The sequence below is a fragment of the Helicoverpa zea genome, chromosome 2 (assembly GCF_022581195.2).
Source record: "Helicoverpa zea isolate HzStark_Cry1AcR chromosome 2, ilHelZeax1.1, whole genome shotgun sequence".
Taxonomy (NCBI): domain Eukaryota; kingdom Metazoa; phylum Arthropoda; class Insecta; order Lepidoptera; family Noctuidae; genus Helicoverpa; species Helicoverpa zea.
Window position 1 is genome coordinate 9,864,448 of NC_061453.1, and position 12,431 is coordinate 9,876,878.

The 12,431-nt window shown below is 37.2% G+C and overlaps 1 protein-coding gene across 1 annotated transcript in view; it reads right to left on the bottom strand.

Moving 5' to 3' along the window:
- The window catches only part of LOC124643486, a 151,290-nt gene that overhangs the window by 27,278 nt on the left and 111,581 nt on the right, over nucleotides 1-12,431 (bottom strand). Inside the window, exon 2 of the mRNA XM_047182484.1 lies at nucleotides 8,009-8,218. Coding sequence (XP_047038440.1) covers nucleotides 8,009-8,218 — 210 coding nt within the window. The remainder of the gene's footprint in view (nucleotides 1-8,008; nucleotides 8,219-12,431) is intronic.

Here is a 12,431-nt window from a genome sequence, read left to right on the forward strand (position 1 = left end):
CCGTAAATGGGTGGACCCATTCCGCCAGCAATAAAGACTGAGGAAAGCAAAGCGGCGAAATGAACCGATATTATGTTTTATTACCAGGACAGCTTAGCTATAACCAATAACCATAGCTATGTTTCAAATTATGGCGGTTGTCTATACTAATATTATAAAGAGGAAAACTTTGTTTGTTTGGTTGTAATGGATAAACTCAAAAACTACTGGACCGATTTTAAATATTCTTTCACCATTAGAAAGCTATATTATCTGCGAGTAACATAGGCTATATTTTATCCCGGTGCGGGCAGTAGCTCCCACGGGACGCGGGTGAAACCGCGGGAAAACGGCTAGTTATAAATATGTATTATAGGTTAATTATTATATTACTATCTTTAAAATGCACCACTTCAAGGAGAGACCCGATAAGATTAATCTTAAAAAAATAAAGAATACAAAATTATTAATCCCAGTTTCGATTGTTCTTTTACTCCTCTAAGACCAAACTCCACCAACAACATAAACGTCCGTTTTTAAAAACAACTTAGAAAATTGAGCTTCAAAAATCATAGTAAACAGTTGTAAGAAAAATTACGTTTATGTTTTCAGAGAACTTGGGCCTAAAGTCCTTTGTTTATTACTGTTATCTACAGACATGTGCCTATAGTATTTAGGCACGGGTACGAGTATATGAGCTGCAGTTTGTCACAGTCGCTGGACTTGCCAACTGTACAACTCGGCTGTAGCGGCCATTAAGTCCAAAGCTCTACTCCTGAGTGTAGCCGAGCCGAGCCAAATGCTCGTATATTGTACATATTGGCCATAGGCTGCATTGCATATGGGTAAGTTACTGTACGTACTTGTCATGAATTGTCATGAGAGGTGATATGGTTTACGGTTACGTTAGATATACTTATCAGTTGTCAATATGATTTGACCAATGGCGGCGATTCCAATGCTGGCAGGCTGGTTTGGATATCGTTATAATTAAATGGTGCAACTCATCCTTAGCGGTCAAACTTAGGACCTTCCTTTGTTTTTGCGTCAAGGCTCTGAGACTCGAAACTAGCATGTCAGTTATCATCTAATTAACTTTCCATTTCCAAATTTTCTTCTATTCTTTCATCCACGGAAGTCAATCAACCAGCAACGTAATTCTCATAGAAAACTTGTCACGGTATGTCTCCATCTTTATTACAGAATGTAATTAGTTTTCATTACGCGATTGTTCACTTAACTGTAGCGATATTATCGTAATTGAAATGTAAGTGGTTTCTTTTGATGGCGGAGAATAAATTCTAATCATTTAGTTGATCTAGTGAAAGTGAAGCTTTGAAGTAATTAATAGGTATGCTTTGTATAAAAATACTAAGAAGTAGTTGAATGTTTATTTTCTCTTGTTTGCTGTAAGGACTGTATGAAACTAAAGGTACAATTTTATTTTACTTTATGACTATGGTCAAGATTGCCGTGATTGTTCGACGTTTCACATAAATTAATGTTAAATTACTTCTAACACACATAAAGTGTTAAAGCTTATGATTCACAGCACAACTGAAGTAGTAGTTTGTTTCAGTACATGATGTCATCCGAGACCTCAAGTGCCCATACATCTTCAGAAGTTGTCCAAAACCTTGTTTTAAAGTATTAACACTGTACCTATATTTTGTCTTAATTTTAAGCACCTTTTTAAGGTTTCAGACATCAAATTGCTGATCTGGTGAGGTAAGACAGTAGCTGGTCTCCACGGTTTCATCCGTGTCCAGAGGCGGTTATTCCCCGCATTCAGTTTTAAAAGTTTCCTTCAAATCCTGATGCTATATTACTGTGAGGTTGCATCAAAATCCGTTCAGTTTTTTATGTGACATTGTTGTTACAAACGTCCGACCATCTATCAAAACATCTACGTCTCATAAACATCTAAGTTTAAAACATTTACGTACGCGTGTGATTCGCGCAAGTTTCAAACGATTTTCTTTGAACAAAGCTGCAACTAACCCAGTTTATAAGTTGTTTTGAAGCGTCTATTATAGATAGGCGTGGAATATTGGTGCAAAATAAACTAGTAAAGCAAATAGTCGTTTACCCGTGCCGGGGTGAGCCAACAACGCTTTATGAAGTGCAAACTACGCCGACAAAAACAAAAGCCAACTGCATAGGTACTTCTTTTTTTGACTTGGGTTTTTGACGGCTTTCACGGGAATCTGCATGGGCGATTGGAAGAGAAATGTCGCATGGATAAAGATAAATGGTCGATATCCTTTGGTAATGGACGGTAATGTGTTGTTTGTGAAACTCTCCCAACAAAAGACGAGTAGGAGTGATTCAGGAGGAGGTTTTTTTATGTGTCAGAAATGTTCTTATGTTCACATGAAAGTATAGTGGTGACACAGTTATTGTTATAATCAGATTTTAAAAAGCTTTCGTCGTATTGAAGCCTTTATGTAAAAAAAACCATCATTAAAATCGGTTCATCGTTTTAAGAGACGTACATGGCGGTCAAACTTAAAACACCCCGTATTTTTACGTAGTTGACTAAATCCCATATTTCGAGCAAGTACACTTCATACTGTCTCATTAGAAGATAACTAGAGAACAGGGTACATACAAGAATAACATAAGGTCGGATCTGGCACGTCGCCAGTGCAGTATCGGCCGATAGCCCGATGTGCCGTCCGTTGTTACGATCACGCTTGACTCAAACTGAAAACGGGACCGGCTTATACTAGTAACAGCCCCCGTACACTGAAAACGTAGATAGGTAGTTCATTCTGAATGTAATCGTGAATCGAGTCAAGCTTTTTATGCCAGGTTCACCAATAGCATAAGCGTAGGTTTTCTTGAAACAACTGTAATTATGCATGTTATTATGAATAAAAAATGTAATTAGAATTTTCACATTCTACCATTAAAAGAACAGTTGTTTATGTCGTAGTTTTGATCTAGTGTTGGGTTGTAAAGTTCCAGTTTTGATGCTGGTGGTCTAAACTTAATAAAACCCTTTTCAGTACTAATTTGAGAGAGAGAACAATCAAACTATCGGGCGACTAAAAGTTTGCAGTGTGAGAGAGCTCTTATACGGGTAATGGTCCACCGAGACTTGATGTATCGCTGTTGTGTGTGACGTGAATACTCGTGTTTGGGGGATATTAATGATTCCGCTACCTGCTTGATTGCCGCGATAACGAGAATTTAGGCAACAATGGAGTTATATAATTAGGTTTGTGAATAGAATTGAATAGAGAGAAAAATGGATGATGGTTTTGGTTATTATTTCATCATCTGCCTAGCTTTTTTCCAACTATGTTGGGATCAATCAATCTAACCGGATGCACATAGCGTTTTACAAGTTGCGACTGCCTAACTGAACTCCTCAACCCGGGAAACCCATTATCCCTTGGTAAGACTGGTTGACCGAGTTTCTTGCTTCCCTTTCTTCCTTCTGACTACGAGTAACGACTGCCTAACATGTTCATATTAAGGCGCGTACGCACGTACGAACACGAACATAGCGAACACAAACACCAGACCCGAACATTTGGTTCGTACGTATGGACGGCATATTCGAGCACGAACGCAAACCTAGTTCGAGTCGAGTTCGCGAACAACAGTCGTGAACTCTATCTTAGTAGCCATGACGGCGCCGTTGGAAGTGGTCGATTGTGAAGTTATTAAAGCGCTTCGAACACCGTCCATACAGAACACACTACAAGGATCGCCGCGAACATGTTTGACGAACAGAGTGTTCGATGTTCGATAGTGGTACGCACGTGCGAACCAAGTTGTTGCATATCATGTAACGCAACAAATTTGTTCGTACGTGCGTACGCGGCTTTACGGTTATTATTTGTTTACCCATTTTCTAATACCTACTGTTGATATAATTAAAATATGCTTTATGGTAATCATTTCCAAAGATTACGAACAATTTGAGATAACACTTTAATTGCGAGTTTAGTTAAATCTGCAGACCATGTAAAATATATATGAACAGGACGTTTATGGCAACTTTGATGGAAATCTGTTCGCGGAACCAGCGAGGGCATCATAGTACTTGAGATCTGAATCATCGTTAAATTATTGAAATAGTGCATATTGCAATTACAGGCGGTCATTCACAACCAATATAGTGACCTAATTTGAATTCCTTGGAAGAACTCTTCAAATTATTGAAATGAATTGAATATCTTTCGAAATAGTTCTCCAAAAACCCACTGAGGAGCATGCGACTAGCTGCTGTATATTAACAAGGGAATATTTTATATGGTTCCATTTTATTTTCAAAATCATATGTAGACCATCGACAACAAACTCCATGGATATTGAGACATAAAGCTCGGTATTTTAGCTTTTATACTCGAGATGTGAAAACCGTATTTACTGCCGTAAAATTGATGGGTTTTAAACTTTGATGGACTTCTCTCGCGCATGTTATGGCATTGTCTAAATGCGTCATCATTTTGACGTGCAATCATTACTTTTAGGAAGAAGTAAGCTTTAGGTACATAATAATGAAGCTTATGTACCTAAAGTAAATGTAGGTAAGTATGTGCTTTTACTTCTATTGCCAGACTTAGGCAAAGCTTATTTACTCAAAATTTCGACAAATTAAACGTTTATTTAGATTTGTCAATTTGTCGAAAACAACGTCCATATCGTGGGACAGCTGTACCAACACCTCTGAAATAAAGACAGTACAATGAACATTATAATATTCGTATAATAACGTAGTTATATTAGTGTCTGTCTGTCAACGCGTCACTAATTCGTGATTTACGTCAGCTTTATTTGGCACGAGTCCAGCCATGACACATGTCAACATTATCGCCATTAAAATTTAATATCACCTATGTGGGACAACTGGACTATTGTACTTAATAGTTAATTTCTATATTGCGAAATAGAATTCATTTTGTGCAGACAAAACTTTAGTAAAGCATAGTTTGCAAATTGAAATAAAATAATAAATAGTTTGAAAAAAAAGTCGTGGTGGCCTAGTGGGTAAAGGACCAACCTCTCAAGTATGAGGGCGCGGGTTCGATCCCAGGTCAGGCAAGTACCAATGCAACTTTTCTAAGTTTGTATGTACTTTCTAAGTAGGTATATCTTAGACACCACTGACTGTGTTTCGGATGGCACGTTAAACTGTAGGTCCCGGCTGTCATTGAACATCCTTGGCAGTCGTTACGGGTAGTCAGAAGCCAGTAAGTCTGACACCAGTCTAACCAAGGGGTATCGGGTTGCCCGGGTAACTGGGTTGAGGAGGTCAGATAGGCAGTCGCTTCTTGTAAAGCACTGGTACTCAGCTGAATCCGGTTAGACTGGAAGCCGACCCCAACATGATTGGGAAAAAGGCTCGGAGGATGATGAGTTTGCAAAAATGAGCGTCGCGTCGTTTGAGTCATCTTGGCGGGAGCACGACCGTGCCCACAGATAAAATTTCACTTTTGTTGCCTGTTATGTCAAATGCTAGACATCCGACTAGACCAAACTTTGTCACAATTCAAAGAGTGTTCCCATAATTCAGTCAAAAAAAACTGGCCGCCTAGCTAGCTCATTTGCGTCAATGTTCCTAAGAGATGTCATAAAATACAAATAATTCGCAAATAATGTCATATTTCAACAAATTCATTTTGTTATTCATTATAATGTTTCATATCTGTCCCATTTATTTTATTTGTAACATAATAAACTCTCTCAAATTACAAAATTAATGTACCCTAGGAAATAATGTTTTAGCAGCTAGATATTCATGGCTGACAGTAATTTAAAAAGTTACACCATTTATTTATTTAACATTTGAATATCGAACATGTTTTATTTCGTATAACATCTTGCTTTAAAGTTTACCGACATTGAAGATCGTCGATCTTTCTCTAGACCTCCACTTATTGGGTTATCTAAACATTTGAGTATTGGCATGCCTTTTGTGGCGCGTCGTGCCGATACCCTTGTATGGAAACTTAGCTCAACAGACCAATAGATAAGCATTTCTCGCCGTATTTGCATTTCGAAGTATTGAAGCTAGTGCTAGAGATCTCCCACTTTGGTTTAAGATTTAATATTTTATTTGCCGTGCTTTGGTATCCGCAATATTGAATTTTAATAAATGATGAAATGCACCTGGTGGCGAGCAGTAAGCATAATTCTATCCGAGAAAGACTATTTGCTTGGACTATTTTCTTTTGCTTAAAATATTATCTAAGTATGTGTCTTATCTTGATATTTTTGCTATTAATGGCCAAAAAAAAGTCTACGTGTTCTTACAAGAAAAACAACACTCGGTATGTTTTTCCAATAAACCATAAATTATCTGCATTGTTCTCTTACCAAAATCTCATTTCTGGACAATATTTCCGAAAACATCCCTATTTCAGCCAATCTGACCATACATCACATATCGTTGAACAAATCAGTGCGAGGTAGGGCCATTCAATACCGTGGCTAACCAAGTTTCGGCCTTCTTCGTCCAATTACATAAAATATCCGCGAGAGGCCGCTCGACGGCAAAATTACCGTATTTGGATGTCACCCAACTCAGATTATTTTTTTTCGACGAAATTATTGAAATATGACGAATTCTACGTCGGGAGATGATATATGTGTCGTATATTTGTCATGTCGTGTATATTGAATGGCGTGTCCCTTTGTCGTTGTCTTTGAGCAATATCTGGCAGTTTTTGCGGTCATTTAGCAAGGGTTCGCGTTGAGCCGTTAGTTTTTTCCATGATATTCCATCTTCAGTTTATTGTACTATAATAAACTGCAAAAACCCCAAACTGCTTGAAGGAAAATAGAAAAACTTAAAAGAGAAAATGTAACAAAATAAACGGTTGTGTTCACGCATAATATTATTTGGACGTGTAATATAATCGCGTCAGATTTTGCGTTAACATCGTAAATTCAGCAAATGCAAATCCGAAGCTTAAACGGAATTTGTACTAGATTGGATTTATCGATTCGGTTTAGGGCTGTTTGGTACGAAAATTGTTTTTTTACGAGCCCGTTGAGGTTTCGTCGATACTCTCGCTCCATCGACCGTATAGATAACATTTGTATGTATGCTTAATCCGACATTACCCGTAACGGCTTAATTTTAAACGATACGATCAAACAGCCATCTTTATATTGAAACGAATCAAAAGGTCAGTTGGTTGCAACAGCGAAATTGATTGACATGGCGTCTAAATTTAAGTACCTACATAAATGTCGCGATCGTGCCAATAATATTAATGGATTGCTCTTCGAATAGACCGATGATTAGTTCGGTTGGATCGATTACGAATCGACTAAAATAATGATTTATGTCGCATCATTGTCACGTATTTCATGCTGATGCTTCAGTAGTGTACCCTAATCAAACTGCGTTTTCTTGATTCTGTTACATTATTTCTTATACTGTCATATACTTTTAAACTCTACAAATTCACACTTATTTCGGTAATTACACCTCAAAGTTAATGGAATTTGAAATCTCACGAATTTTCAAACCTGAACCCTAATTAGGTAATTCCGAAAGTCTTATTGGGTCAAGATGATATCTTCAGAATTTGAATAACATTTCTACCGTATTTTATGTTTGCGTTCAAAAGTTTTCGTCTCGAAAAGTTCGGCGGAGAAACTTTGAGGCCTCGTTAAGCTGAGAAAGTAATTTAACGATACAGAGTCTTCAGTGACTCGTCATGATCCTACCAAATTGATTTCTAAGAAATCTTATTCTTATGTACGAAGTACTCTTATTAGAAGTAATTATATTGTTGAATGACAATCAAATGTTGAGAAGTCTTATAATGACAATAACATTATTTGGGAGTACCCGTAAGCAATTAGGCGCTTCACATGAGATTATTAAAAGGTTAATTACATTTGAAGATATCTAAGTAATTGTAGTTAGAAGAAGATTGTGATTTAAGAGTTGTTAGAACTTGTTATTTATTGTTGTCTCTGTAGACAGGCTATTATTAAGGTCATTTCAAACACTTAAACCTGGAGATAGCTAACTAGACGAAATTATTAATTTACTCACCTGACTATTAGGGAAGGTGGCGAACGCAGACTGTACTTTATGAAGCGCGTGGTCCTGTTGGTGGCCCGGAGGTGGTCTGCCTTTGGGGAAGTGGAACCGGGGTATGACGCGCGCGGGGGCGCCACTGCTGGCCGCACCACGCACGCTGCGCTGAAGCGTCGTGTGGGGGGGCGCTGACGCGGGCTTCGGAGGTGTGGAGGCGGCATAACTCTGTGGAAGATGGAAGACAATTTAGTATTGGCGTAACCAGTCTTTGGATTCGTCAAACTCATAGAAAAGTGACCCATAGACCATAGAACGTCATCTTTGATTTTGGAGGACTAAACGAATATCAATAAAGACTAGAGAGTTATTCAATGATAATCAAAAGTCTCAAATTAGTATTAGTAAGTTAAGAATCTAGACTAGCACTTACTTATAACCAGTTAAATATGTTTATTTTGAGACCGAAGGATAAAATCGCAACAAAGTAGTAAAAAGGAAGTTATGTGACACTCACAAAGCTTCGGTTAGTCTCAGATTGCTTATTTATTTTGCAGTGACAGGGTTTACGAAAAGCTTACACTCTATTCAGGGACAGTGCCGTATAAATCCTGTTGCTGAGTCTATAAACAACAAACGTATCTTCTATATATTTTCACTAAGTAGTAAGAATCTCTACCACAACTTTTATCCAAAAAAATAGGAGTATTTAATGGTGTGTGTGAGGTAAGTCGCAAGTCTGATTTATTGCGTGTAGGGCTGTTGATATTTTCCCAGACCGCCTGTCGAGTCGGCGATGAAATAGAAATGTTCAGATCATGGAGAACGAAATGACGAGCGGAGATGTCATAAATAAAATCTCCTAGGTAGCGTCGCCAAAATGCGTGTGTTCGGGTCAAACGCCTTCTTTGGAACCCGCCCCTTTTTGATAAAACCAAAAATCATGGACAGATGTATCAAGGAACTCAAACTCTTCGTAAATTCTTATCTCTTGCTGTAATTTTTGACCTAGCAGAAGGCCTACCTGCCTTATGGTATCTCCGCTCATCTCTCCTTCCTCCGAGGTTCTGATAAATGTCTACCGTCATATTTTTTGTAGTTATTGCAAGACATCCTTCGGGTTGAGCGACAGATTCCTATTTGTAATGTTACAGAAATAAATTGATTTATCTGAATCAACTGATTTGGCTTTGGGAGAAGCTGAGACTTGAGATTTTGTGGGAGTTAATATGGTTTTGATGAAAGGACTTATTATTGAATCTCATGTCTTTATATGGAACGAGTATTGTAATAGGAAATTATTTTTCTTCATTAATTATATATTATATCTTCGAAACTATTTATTTACATAGATATTTACAATACATATTTACAATAAAAATCAAAAACTATCCTAGTAAAACAAACACAGAAGAAAAGTTAATATGTAGACGGCCAAACGCTTCGTCATAACTGTTAAACAAAAGGCATAAGTAAAAGTTTTATGCTTAACATGAGGATTATCATACCATCTTTATTATTTTCGTTTAGAACCTAAGTAGCCTGGTACCTATCATGCTCCTTCTTCAATATTATTTCTTTATAACCGCAAAGAAAATACTCGCGTAATTCAGGACGCTTAGACGCCTTATATGGCAGTTTAAAAACGTACAGGTACCCTTTACTTAAGTATATGTATTGGCTTTTATGAAAATACGTAGTGTTCATATAACTTCTAGCTAAAAACACATCGTGTATTATTTATGTATACACACACTACGCACTTGTGTGTGCGTTTCCATTTACTCGCAGCCGCGCTTGTAATATTTGCAAATGTCTGATATTACCAAGTGTATGAGGCAAAAATACAACGCTTACGGTTTAATAACTTTCTTTCATCCTTGAAGCTTTTAAAGAAAAGTGTCTTCAGTGGATATTAAGGCTATAGACAACGCACATTTTCTTTTTCAGGATACCAAAGTATTCTTTGGTCGCTAATTCAATTTGTTAAGTAAGTAACAAATACAATTCTGTATCTGTTTGTAAGTAAATGCTTACTTAACGGCAATATATTTCTTTTCGTTTGTTTTGATTTTTGTTAAGTTTTCACTTAAGATCAAAGATTCATTCATAAAACGAATGTTTTACATATCTGTAACCCCAAACACATCCATCTCACATCTTAGTTTCCGAGATAAAAAAACCTAATAAAAACTAAAAGTTTGCAAGATAGGTGGTAGAAATAAACTCAGAACATGAATTCAGTTGGTTAGTTAGTGATACTAATTCAACTCTCCATTGGCTAGTATCGACATTCCGATGTAACCGCGCGCCTATCAACGCATTGGCACGGATACCATTTCACTGTAGAACCCTTTACAAACAGTTTAACACACAAATTGTTGATAGTTAATCTAAGCAATTGTGTATACTTTGAGTAATGCAGGGGTTATCTCCGAATCTACTGAACCGATTGCAAAGACTCTTTTACCCCGACATCAATCTTTGTGCGATGTATTTGTGAGGCAATACCTAGTTTATCCGACTACGGGAAGGCGTTGCCTGAGGATGCCCGTATCAGGAATTAGGTATAACTACTTATGTGCATCATTACCACGTGTTTTTCTCACGCCCTAATCAAAGAGTTCATCGACTTTATAAAATATATTTAAAAAAAACCTAATAGGTGTGATATTTGGCATAGTGAGTAAGGTCGCGCTGTATAACGCCGGAACGCCGGTTAGTCTTCCTACAGAATAAATAAGAATAAGACTCGCAAAAAATATTTCCTCACTTCTTCTCATAATAAATCTCATTATTAAGACCCGTGTTTATAGAAAGAGGTCAAGTGCAAAGCTATTGACGCTCTTAAGATTGTATTTTTATCTGTTTTGTTAAACTAGTTTCCTGTTAATGTTGGTGATTCTATAACTTAATTAATACCTAAGGCTCTTCCGTTCTTCATACGACCTTTAAATGGTCCAAACGTTGATTTGTAGATTATTTTTTGATTTTGCTTGATTATGTGACTAAGTATACTACAATTCAAATTGTGGAACGTAAAGTTTATTATCTAAAAAGTGAAGTTAGTTTATCATCTTAAATATAATAAAGCCTTCATTACTTTGAATAAGAAACGGTAAACAAGAGTTTTTTGTTTTGAGATCATAATCACTCGAGCGGCCTCAGAACGGAAAATTATGTCGCAATTACAGAAAATGTCGGGGACGAAAATTACTTTTGCAAAATATGAATTATTTCCAACAAGAATTTCTCCTGGCGAATGTTGTGAACTGTTATTTTACTACACTATTTAGAGTACCTGCAAACTGCAAACTTTTAGTCGGCCGACAGTTTTTAAGGGCTCATAAATCAGTATAAGGTGAATGGAAGTGCACACGCAACAACAATCTGGTATTTAGTCAGTATCAGACCAACTAAAAACTTTGTTTGAATTCACAATTCTCTTTAAAAAAATACCTACCATTGGGCCAATTCTCGGTCGACTGTTTAAGTCTACAATGTGCAGGTACTGTAACTGTAATTTTACAACACTATTTACTCTGAGGGCTATTCTCTAGGTTTTCGCAAAACGCATAAATCAGTGTCGCTTCCAAAACTTTGCGGAATGAGTCTGTGGGTCTCCGAAATTCATTTCAACGTTAATTACAATGTTGGGAAGTCAAAAAGCGACCTTAAACTTTTTTGTGTTCGGCATGTGGGTGGTGCTGAGACGGCTCAATTACCGGCTCAGCCTTTTGTATAGCTACCTCATTTTTCACGCCTTTTTATACCAGAACCAAACGAAGTTTGTATAATAGAGCTATAATAGTATTTTTTCGTTTTCCCGCGGTTTCCCCCGTGTTCTGCGGAAAATTCTTTCCGTAGCAGGACAAAGTATAACAAATATAAATGTTATTGGGGAATAGTGGAGCTTCCCAAGTGTGAAAGAATCTTTCAAATCGTTTCTGTAGTTTTGAAGACCTGAGGGTAAACAACGAACCAAAAAATGATTCCTCTTTATAACATTGACTGTCATAGGAAAACTTTACTACTAGTTTACGTCATTACAGTTGTGTTAGTGGCCAGTGTGTGGCCTCCATTGCAAATAGCTGACCCCATCAGTTCTCGCGGTTATTTAAGGTCAGCGATGTTCACATGTTTACTCACAAACTATTCACGATCAACAAACCGCCACTCAACTATGTTGCCAGTTTTAGTAAGTATGAAAATGAGAAAATTCTGGGGTGCCTACTAATATTTTATGTGCGAAAGTTACTCTGTATGTCTTTTCAGCTTTCACACCAAAGCCACTGAACCGATTTTAAATCAAAGGTACACAGGTTTCGGGTGCTGGAAAAAGTTAGTGTTAGAAACTAGGCTCACGTTTCGAAAGAGTTCTTATAGGCCTAATACACCTACTTTCATTTTCAGTTCTTTTTCAACGTAGGTAGAACTGCGG